At 47.4% G+C, this 11,455-nt stretch overlaps 1 protein-coding gene across 1 annotated transcript; it reads right to left on the reverse strand.

The window, feature by feature from the left end:
- Positions 1-3,002: 3,002 nt before the first annotated feature.
- LOC133229758 (zinc finger protein 548-like) lies at positions 3,003-11,007 on the reverse strand. Its single transcript, XM_061386482.1, has 4 exons — positions 10,916-11,007; positions 9,896-10,848; positions 6,557-6,683; positions 3,003-5,403 (listed from the first exon to the last, which is right to left on the reverse strand). Exons 2-4 carry the CDS (start codon positions 9,908-9,910, stop codon positions 3,935-3,937), a joined length of 1,611 nt encoding a protein of 536 aa, XP_061242466.1. The 5' UTR covers positions 9,911-10,848; positions 10,916-11,007; the 3' UTR covers positions 3,003-3,934.
- Between the last annotated feature and the right edge of the window lie 448 nt (positions 11,008-11,455).

The following is an 11,455-nucleotide window of genomic DNA, read 5'->3' on the forward strand; positions in this document are numbered from 1 at the left end:
GGCCTCCGGAAACGCCCATCGTCTGGGCGGCCACCAGTGGGGCCACAGTGCGGACGCGCTGGGCAGAGGCCTCGAGGTAAAGGAGTTTGTGCGCCTAATCCACCCATGGAAAGGGCACGTTTCTGGTTCTGCCTGATACTTGCAGAGGCGTGTGAGGCGGAAAGGCCGGGGAGGAACTGTGGTCTGAAGCGCCAGACCTATTGGTAAAGGCAACGCGCCCCTATTTCCATGGCGACCTGTGGCAACACTGTGACCCTCAGTTCTCAGTTGCAGGTTATTCAACACGGGTGGATCCCCTTCTAAGCCAGAAGAAGCGCCTTTGGATTGTATCCTTAAGAACTGGAAATTCTTCAAAATCGAAGGGTTAAAAAAGAAGAGAGTTAAATTCTATTGTAGTAGTGCCTGGCCTTTTGATCAGTTGGGGAATGGAGAAAAACGGCCTCCAAACCTCCAAACGAGTCTCTATATTAATAATACCATTCTGCAGTTGAATCTTTATTGCTGCAGAATGGGCACGTGGAGTGAAATTGCCTCGTGCCCGCCTCAAGAGAAGCAGAAGGGGCAGGCTTCCCACCTCCCAGATCTGGGGCTGGTCAAACGTTTCCAAGCTCCCCACCAAGTAAACACATCCGTATTTACAAAATGTCATCCGCGGTGCACATCAACAGACCCGCCCAGACATCGTCCTCCAGAACGGAAGTGCCTGTGTCTTCAGTGATCCGGTGACAGGTGCGGCGCAGTGCCTTCTGGGTAAAGCAGTTCACTGGGTCCCAGGTCCAGGTAAGGGGCGGTGCTCCCCAGATCCGGAAAATGTTCCCCCACACCACAGAAGAGTTGCTGGAGAGGAGGATCCTTGGGCTCTGAGGCGCGGGCAGGGTTTCAGGTTTCTTAAAGGGGATGCACCCAGATTTCCATGGACTGGACTGTGGTGGTGGTGGTGGTTTAATCTCTAAGTCGTGTCTGACTCTTGCGACCCCGTGGACTGTAGCCCGCCAGGCTCCTCTGTCCATGGGGATTCTCCAGGCAAGAATACTGGAGTGGGTTGCCATTTCCTTCTCTAGAGGATCTTCCCAACCCAGTAATCAAACCCAGGTCTCCTGCATTGCAGGCAGAGTCTTTACTGTCTGAGCTACACAGGAAGCCTTGTGGCTTTCAGATTTCTTAAAGGGGATGCACCCAGATTTCCATGGACTGGACTGTAGGTCCTTCATTCTGTACACTCTCTTCCCACTTAGCCAGTTGCTGAAACACATGCCCGTTTAGAAGGGGCTTATCCATTCTAAAGGGCTTCCCTGGTGGCTCAGATGGTAAAGCATCTGCCTGCAATGCAGGAGACCTGGGTTCGAACCCTGGGTCAGAAAGATGCCCTGGAGAAGGAAATGGCAACCCACTCCAGTACTCTTGCCTGGAAATCCCATGGACAAAGGAGCCTGGTGGGCTACAGTCCATGGGGTCGCAAAGAGTTGGACACGACTGAGCGACTTCACTTTATCGATTCTACATTGCTGCAATCTCCCCCAGTCCCTATTAACCCAGTCACTGTTTCTGTACACAATATGGTTCCCACCCCTAGGCCTTAGATCTTAAGTCCATGGACATGTACCTACATGAGTTTTTTCTTCAGGACACACTCCTATGGTGGATCTCAGAAGACAGCTCTCAGTTTTGCCATGGGACATTCACTAAATTCAAGGGCCCCAACTCAGGCTACTGCCAAATACTGCTGTTTGCAAACCATCTGCCCCAAGTGACTGTGGATCCACAAATAATTTTCATGTCTAGGGCATGAGATCCTGGTGCAGGGGCCCTTCAGATTTTCCTAGAAAGTCTCACGAAGCAATACAAGTAGGCCAGGTTTACACTGAGAGCTGTTCGTTGTCCTCCTGCTATTTCCTTTAGGTCACAAAAAGTTAAAGAGTAAAGATAGCTTGAACAATAAGACTGAGGGGAGGAATGGAATAGGAAGTTAGGATTAGCAGATGTAAACTTTTATACATAGCATGGATAAACAACAAGATCCTACTGTAAAGTACAGGGAACTCTACTTAATACCCTATTATAAACCATATTGGAAAAGGATATTTTTAAAAAAGAATATATATGTATAATTAGTCACTTTGCTGTACAGCAGTAATTAACCCAACATTGTAAATGAACTATACTTCAATTTAAAAAAAAAAAAAAAAAAAAAACCTTTATTGCAAGAACCAGGAAGGTTAGCCTGGAGTTTGAGGAGCGGATAAAATGGAGGCTGGAAAAATCTGTGAAGACTATCAGGAGACAATCACTAATGACCCTGAACAAGGGAAACCTCTGAAAACTGCCAGCAAAGCCAGATCCAGTCCTCTGGCAAAGCTAGGTGATGTCCACACTAACCAATCAAGGGGGTGGGGCACATATTCTTACCAAAGGGCTCAAAAGGCTGGCAATACTCCAGATACAGCAAGTGAAAGTGAAAGTCACTCAGTTGTGTCCAACTCTTTGCGACCTCATGGACTATACAGTCCATGGAATTCTCCACGCCAGAATACTTGAGTGGGTAGCCTTTCTCTTCTCCAGGGGATCTTCCCAACCCAGGGATTGAACCTTGGTCTCCCACATTGCAGGTGGATTCTTTACCAGCTGAGCCACAAGAGAAGCAGAGAAAGCAAGACAGCACAGAAATCTGTTTTCCTTGGTTTTTAACAAAACTGTTGCAGCCCAGGTTCAGTCCCTAGTTGGGAGCTGATATCCTACAAGCCGTGTGGTGTGGCCAAAAAAAGAGAAAGGAACACCGAGTGGATGAAAGACCTAAATATTAAGGTTTAAAAGCATAGTACTCGGAGAAGAAAACATAAGAAAAAGGCTTCATGACAGTGGATTTGTGATAATTTCTTGGACATGATAACAAAGGCACAGGCAACATTAACAGAAATGAACTAGACTACACTAATATTTAAAATTTCTGTGCAAAAAAAAAATTACTAAGTAGACCCAGTGAAAAGACAACCCTCAGAGTGGAGGAAAATATTTGCAAACTATTTAATAACAACTTAATACACAGAATATATAAGAACTCTACCATCTAAATAACAATAACAATGACCATAATAACCACATTAAAAAATGGGCAATGGATTAGAAGAGACATTTTCTCAAAGGACTAATACAAACAGCCAACAAGCAGATGAAAAACTATTCAACATCATTAAATGCAAATCAAAATCACAATGAAATATCACCTCATGTCCCTTAGTGTAATAAAAAATAAAACAAGAAGAAAATAAAAACATTGCTGAGGGTGTAGAGAAATGGGAAACCTCAAGCTGTATCAATGTAAAACAGCCCAACTACCATGGAAAACAGCCCTTCAGTTCCTCAAAAAATGTAAATATTGAATTACTAAATGATCCAAAAACTCTGTCTGGGAATATACCTTAAAAGGACTGAAAGCAGGGTCCAAATAAATATTTATGCCATTATATTTATAACAGCATTATGTACAACAGCCAAATAGGGAAAGCAACTCAAGTGCCCAATGATGAAAGGAAACAGAAAAAGTAGGATGTACAGAAGATGGAGCATTACTCAAAAAAGGAATGCAATTCGGACACATTCCAGAACATAGAGGAACCCTAAGAACATTACAGTCAGTTAAATAAGCCAGCCACAAAAGAATAATAACTTGACGACTCTTATATAAGTTACACAGTGAGAATAATTCATACACGGAAAGCAGAATAGTTGTTGTCAGTCAGTAAGAGAGGGGACGAAGAATTGCTGTCTGATGGGTTTACTTTTATAAGATGAAAAGACTTTTGAATATTTGTGCACAATGAATTACTACTGAACTTACACTTAAATATGGTTGACTGTAAATTCTATGTTACATGTACTTCACAACAATTAAAAAAAGATTTTAAACACCTAGATAGCAGTCCATCCCAGCGCTAAATCAGATCAGACTTTGCTTTGAAGTCTTCCCCTGTTTGCAGTACTCTTTAGTGTGAACTTCTTGGTGTCGAAGGAGGTGGGAGTTTTGGCTAAAGCCTCTCCCACAGCTGACGCATTCATAAGGCCTTTCCCCAGTGTGAACTCGCCGATGTTTAATGAGGCTGGAGTTGTACCTGAAGACTTTCCCACATTCTCTGCACTCATAAGGCTTTTCTCCAGTGTGGACTCTTTGATGAATAATGAGGGTGGAGCTGTCCACAAAGAACTTCCCGCATTTGCTACATTCATAAGTTTTTTCTCTGGTGTGGACGTTTTGGTGCCGAATGAGGTGGGAGTTTTGACTGAAGAGTCTACCACATACACTGCATTCATAAGGTCTTTCTCCAGTGTGATTTCTCCGATGCCTGATGTGATTTGAGTTATGCCTAAAGAGTTTCCCGCATATGCCGCACTCATAAGGCCTTTCTCCAGTGTGCGCTTTCTGATGCCTCTCAAGTGTGAAGTGGTACCTAAAGAATTTCCCACATTTGCTGCATTCAAAACGCCTTCCCCGAGTGTGAACTCTCTGATGAATAATGAGCCTGGAGCTGTCTACAAAAAATTTCTTGCACACGCTGCACTCATATGTTTTTTCTCCAATGTGAACTCCCTGATGTCTTCTGAGCGTGAAGCTGTACCTAAAGAATTTCCCACATTTGCTGCATTTATATGGCTTTTCTCCCGTGTGAACTCTCTGATGAACAGTGAGTGTGAAGCTGTCCTTAACGCACTTCCCACACTGGCTGCACTCATAAGGCACTAACCTAGTGTGAACTCGATGGTGTGCAGTGAAGCCAGACTTTTGTGCAGAGAACCTTCCACATCCAAGCTGCTCAGAGAGTCTTGTCTCAGTGTCAGTTTTCTGCTGCTGAACCAGGTGGAACTTTCTGATGAAGGTCTTCCCGCTTTCACAGCAAAGGTTTTTCTGGTGCTCAACAATTGTGTGTTCTTGGCTAAAGGTCTTCCCACATTCACTGCACTTGTCATCATCCTGCCCACTTTCAGAGGCTGCCCTGCCCTCCATGTTGCTGTGCAGTTTCCCTTCTGTGTGAGGGGTCTGGTGCTGGAGAGTGCTGGATTGGGCTAGGAACTCCTGCCCTCTCTCCCGACATGGCCAGGTCTCATCTGTCACGTGAACACTGTCATTCTTCACACAGCAAGTCTTCCCCTCACCCCATCCAGGGAGTCTCCTTTGACGTGGCTCCTTTGGATGCTGGGAAGGACTCTCCCCACATACGGACACCTCCTCCTCAGGCTGTGTCCCACCGTGCCCAGCCAGGCATAAGGTGTCTTTCAAGAGTGGGCTGCATGTCTTAGAGGGGTGAGGCTTCTGGATGCATGGGCCTGGCTTTGGAGTCTTGACCTGTGACCTTGCAGCCACATCATGCTGCTCTGAAAGGGCCTCCTCATCCTGGGTGGCATGCCGGCAACCTGGAAGGAGAGATGCTAATAAAGGTGGGCCCATCAGTGTGTCTCATACCGGCCCAGCAATAAGTCTGTGGGATTGCAGAGGCCTGGGACTAGAGCCCATGTGAGGAAGGCCTGGGGTGCAGAGTGGAGCCTGGGAGGCTCATCCGAGGGCAGAGCCCAGACAACTGACAGGCCAGGACAGGAGGAAGGGGTATGGTGCAGGGAGGGGAGGAAGGTCTACAGCTCACTTCAACAAGGCCTGGCTACTGGTAACTGGTGAGCAATGTGTAGAAGGCTCTGTCCAGACCCCAAATGTCTAAATGCAACATGGCAGTTGGGCGACAAGGAGTATTTAAGGATGCATGCACATGTTCCACCACTTTAAATGGAGGTTATGTTGAGAACACTGCAAAAGGAGCAGTGGAGAGGAATGGATGAGAGCCAGGGCCAGGAGTGAAGAGTCAAAAAATCAACGGGAAAGAAAAGGAGGAAGTGAAGTGTGGACTCTGGAACCACACACTGCTGGATATAGGACACACGCCCGGTGTGACAGGACCCCAGCTCTGATGTCTCACCATTTCCTCACCCCCACGTACCAGGGCTATGCGCTCGAGCCTCTCCTGACCTTACGGAAATAACGTCCACCCTGTCAGGCACCCAGGGCCCTCCTATTGCTCAGGGTAAGCAACCACCTGGGCCTGAAGAGAGCACTCAGAGGAAAGGCTGGGAGAGGGATGGGGCCCGCTGTAGGAAATCCCACGCTCTAAAGGGATCAGAACAAGGGCAAAGCAGGTCTGAACAGTCCAGTAGTGGATCAATGAAGTAGGGCAGCCCCTCTCACCGGACACGAAGCTCACTTAAAATGGTTATGGACTTAAACATAAGCCGTGACGCCATAAAACTCCTAGAAGAGAACATAGGCAAAACATTCTCTGACATAAATCAGACCAATGTTTTCTTAGGTCAGTCTCCCAATGCGACAGGAATAAAAACAAAAATCAAGAAATGGGACTTATTCAAATTTACAAGCTTTTGCACAGCAGAGGAAACCATAAATGAAACGAAAAAACAACCTACAGAATGAGAACCAATTGTGGGAAGGTCAGAGGCAGCCCTAGAAAGTGACGAGGAGCACAGCCCGGCCCAGGACGCTGCGGTGGGCAGGGGGCCTTACCCACGGAGGACAGAAGTGCAACGTTCTGCACCATCACTTGGCAGTACAGGAGTCTCTGAGCCTCATCAAGAAGCCCCCACTCCTCCTGGGAGAAATATATGGCCACGTCCTCAAAGACCACAAGGCCCTGTAACAAAAATTAAGATAGTTCACCCCATAAGCAGCTGCATGTGCTGTATTTCCTTCCATTTTGCATTGGCCTACTCTTCACCCACCAAGTCCAGGGCCAAACTAACCACCAAATGCGTTTACATCTCCCTACCATTTGGAGTCTCTGGTCTGACATGTATGAGCACTCAGTTACTCAGTGCTTGTGTCCTACTCTTTGTGACCCATGGACTGCAGCCTGCCAGGCTCCTCTGCCCATGGCGTTCTCCAGGCAGGAATACTGGAATAGGTTGTCGTGCCCACCTCCAGGGGATTTTCCCACCCCTGGTATGGAACCCGCGTCTCTTGTGTCTCCTGATTTGGCAGGTGGATTCTTTTACACTGAGCCACCTGGGAACCCCTCCATGGTCTGAACCACCTCCTTATCGAACTCGCACACACCAAGTCAGTATTTTAGAAGGCACAAGGGCCTCAGTGTCTCCACCTGTAAAATGGGAATAAGGATGGTTTCAATTCAGAGGGCTGAGACTGATACCAAACATAAGAAGTACACACTATGTGTCAGTGGTACCATCCACACAATCAAGGGTTTTGTGTGCACTTTCAGTGGAAGTGAACTGGTAGTTTTGAAATTTGGGTGTGTGTTTCTCCTACTTTTTAAGGTTTTAAGAAGATGTGAGAAGTAAAATTTCACATTGTAAGCAAATACGTAAATGTATATTATCATGCAAACCAACGATCAAGTGTCTGGATAAATTTAACTAATTCAATATGTTCATTTCTAATGGCCTACCTACATGTGTGTATTTAGAGGGATATCGGTTCATTCGTGTTTAAGTCAGTAACTGTGTCATGTACTCTTAAGTTAATGAGGTGCAGGAAGGCGCTGAGCAAGCGAATCAGCTACTAGTCCTTTTGAGCCTGCCTGTAACACAGTAGCCTGGAGGGAGCTTCAGGGAGCCCTGGGCTGGACAGCGCACCACCCCTCTTGCTCTGAGGGCTTGAGGAGATGAGGTAGTACCCTGGTCTGGGACCGGCTGCTCCAGTAGCCCAGGTGACCTCTGCCGTGTTCTACAGGGAGTGGTTTTGAGGGCCTGCGAAGCCTGCAGTGGGGAGAATCTACACCAACTCACCACTCAACCTCCTTCCCAGGTCAGCTCCTGAGTCCACCTGGATGGATCCTTCTACACACAGGTCAGAATCCATCCGATAGCAGGCCTGCTCCCTCCTACACCCATCCGTGCCCTCACCCCCAGTCTCAGGCCTTGCACACCTCACCATGGAGACAATGTGAAACAACAACCTAAGACTCTCTTCCTTCAGTCCACACAGTACACCCTGGCTACAATGTGGTCCAGTCCACACAGTACACCCCTCAGAAAGGACCAGACCAGCGACCTTCCCAATCCTCCAGACCTTTATACTCCTCTACCACAAGATGTCTCCATCTTCTAACATCTCCATCTCAAAATGTCTCAGAATAACCATGTCCAAATGCAACTCATGATCTTCTCCTCCCTGAATCCCATTCACTGGACAGACTTCCTCATCACCATTCCTTAAATGTTCAGGGGGAAAAAGTTTGGAGTGGTCTTCTATTCTCTACTCACAGCCATTGTGTTGCAGCAAGAAATTCTGCCAATTCGATCCAAATTCCTGTCACAATTCTCCTGAATTCTTTGACACGTCCTCCTCACCAGCCTCCCTGCCTCCATACCTCATCCAGTTCCTGGATCCAGTGCCAATGGGGTGCGGGGAGGGCACCCCACACAAAACCAAGCAATCCTCAGGCAGCAGCAGAGCGCTCAAAAATTAAACTTCATTCTGACACTATGTACCCGGAAACAGTTAATATTCCACAGATTAAGGGTTTTGCCCCACAAAACTGCTCCTAGCACTTTAGATTCAGTCCTAAGCCCAGGCGCTCACTTGAGCTTCTGACCCACAGGGTATAAATCACACATTCCCAAGACCCCTGCCTTGGGTTTGAATAAACTGCTAGTACAGGTCCCAGAAATGAAAAGAACACTTAACTTACTAGATTACTGGTTGATTATAAAAGCTCACAGCTCAAGAACAGCCAGGTGGAAGGAGCTTCCACATTTTCTGGAACTTCACCTCAACAGCACCTCCCTATCTTCCCAACCCAGAAGCTCTCCGAACCCTGGCCTTTTGGGGTTTTTTAATGGCTTCATTGTACAGGCATGACTGATTCAGTAATTGTCTTTGGGGGCTTCCCTGGTGGGTCAATGGTAATAAATCTGACTGCCAATGCAGGGAAACGCAGGTTCCATCCCTGATCTGGGAAGACCCCACAGGCCTCGGAGGAACTAAGGCCCTGTGGTACAAGTACTGAGCCTGCACTCTAGAGCCTGGGAACCACAACTACTGAGCCCACGTGTGGCAAGTACTGAACAGCCCTAGAGCTCGTGCTCCCAATAGGAGAAGCTACTGCAGCTGAGAAGCCTGTGCACGGAACAGTAGTTCCCACCCCCACCCCCGCCCCCGCCGCAACTACAGAAAGCCCAGTGGGCAGCAAGGAAGACCCCAAACTGCCAAAAATATAGAAAACTATTTTTAAAATAATAATAATAATTAGCTATGGGAGCCAGATTCAACGTCCAGGCCCTCTCCTCTCCTTGAAGGGGCGTGAGGTGGGAGTGAAACAGGCAGCCCTCAAAACCTAAAATTGGTTCTCCTGGTAATCAGCTCCCATCCTGAGGTGCTTCCACAAGTCAGCTCACTCTCATTACAAGACACAATCACTCTCAACACTTAGGGAATTCCAAGTGTCCTGGCAGTTGTGAGTCTACAACTGTGGATCAAGACCAAATACAGAAGGGAAATACATTATGATCATCCGCATGAACACATCTATATTGCTTCTAAATCACAATATCACAGGTCCTGTCTTCCTCACTCCCTTCGCAACCTTCCACGATTCCCATCCGCTTAGAATGTCCTTTCAGGTGAGACAGCTCGTTTCCCTCTGTCCCCGAAAAAAGTGACCCCAAGTTTTCTCAATGCTCCGGACTCGTGAGCATCTGCAAGCCGTGCACCGTCGCCCCCCGAGGGAACTCTCTCCCTCACCCCTGTCCACTGGCTGAAGGGCGACCCCTCACAAGGCTGCCCTCAGTTCTGGACTCTATGGCTGACAGGGCCACTCCGTCCGGATCTGGGACTCGGAGGCTGGAGTCAGGCCGGGTGGGGGCCGGGAGACGGAGAACCCACCTGAGCCGGCGTCATCGCCGCGGCTTCGGTCGCCGGTCATGGGAAGAGCGAGGACGGACCGAGGGCACTGCCGTCAACTACGGGCTCAGGGGGCCTCACACCGCCACTGGGCAGCGGGGCCAACGCATCTCCTCTCGCTTTCCGCTCCGTCTCTTCGGTGCCCACCACGCGACTGAAAACCCCTGAATAAGTGAGCAGCAGGACAGCAGCTCATAGACTACAAGGCAAACGCCGGAAGTCCCGCCCCCAGGCAATGTGTACGCACGTATGCAGGCTCTCTTAAGCTTTTTTTGGCTCAGCCTACACCGCTTGGCACTGTAGAGACTTCTGGGTAATGTAGTTTCCGCTGCCGCAACGCCTATCAACTCTCAGAGTTGCCTAGAGTCCCTCTGGTGCGCTGGGAAACGGAGTTCCCAGGCTCTTAAGATGTTAAGAAGAGGTGGAACGAATACGCAGAGGAACTATACAAAAGAGATCTTATGACCTAGATAACCATAATGGTGTGATCTCTCACCTAGAGCCAGACATCTTGGAGGGTGAAGTCAAGTGGGCCTTAGGAAGCATCACTAGAACAAAGCTGGTGGAAGTGATGGAATTCCAGCTGAACTATTTATAATCCTAAGAGGATACTGTTAAAGTGCTGTACTCAATGTGCCAGCAAATACAGAAAACTCAACAGTGGCCACAGGACTGGAAAAGGTCAGTTTTCATTCCAATCACAAAGAAGGGCAGTACCAAAAAATGTTCAAACTACCCCAACTGCACTCATTTCACATGCTAGCAAATTAATGCTCAAAATTCTCCATGCTAGGCTTCAACAGTACATGAACTGTAAACTTCCAGATGTTCAAGCTGGATTTAGAAAAAGCAGAGGAACCAGAGTCAAATTGCCAACATCAGTTGGATCATAGAAAAAGCAAGAGAATTACGGAAAAACATCTACTTCTGATTCACTGACTTTGCTAAAGCCTTTGTGTGGATTACAACAGACTATGGAAAATTCTTAAAAGATGGGAATACCAGACCACTTTACCTGCCTCCTGAGAAATCTGTATACAGGTCAAGGAGCAACAGTTAGAACCAGACATGGGCCAACAGACTGGTTCAAAATGTGGAAAGGAGAACATCAAGGCCGTATATTATCACCCTGTTTATTTAGCTTATATGCAGAGTCCATCATGAGAAATGCCAGGCTGGATGAAGCACAAACTGAAATCAAGATTGCCAGGAGAAATATCAATAACCTCAGATATGCAAGTGACACCACCCTTATGGCAGAAAGTGAAGAGGAACTAAACAGCCTCTAGATGAGGGTGAAAGAGGAGAGTGAAAAAGCTGGCTTAAAACTCAACTTTCAAAAAAGAAAGATCATGGCATCTGGTCCCATCACTTCATGGCAAATAGATGGAGAAACGGTGGAAACAGTGATGGATTTTATTTTCTTGGGCTCTGAAATCACTGCAGATCATGACTGCAGCCATAAAATTAAGACGCTTGCTCTTGGAAGAAAAGTAACGACCAATCTAGACAGCATATTAAAAAGCAGAGACATTACTTTGC

This window comes from Bos javanicus, chromosome 18 (genome assembly GCF_032452875.1).
Source record: "Bos javanicus breed banteng chromosome 18, ARS-OSU_banteng_1.0, whole genome shotgun sequence".
In the NCBI taxonomy this organism is placed as follows: Eukaryota; Metazoa; Chordata; class Mammalia; order Artiodactyla; family Bovidae; genus Bos; species Bos javanicus.

Excerpts from the sequence above, each read along its gene's own strand:
- LOC133229758 (XM_061386482.1), bottom strand. Across the intron at positions 5,404-6,556 it reads TGCACTTCTGTCCTCCGTGG|GTTGCCGGCATGCCACCCAG; the intron begins GTAAGGCCCCCT and ends CTCTCCTTCCAG.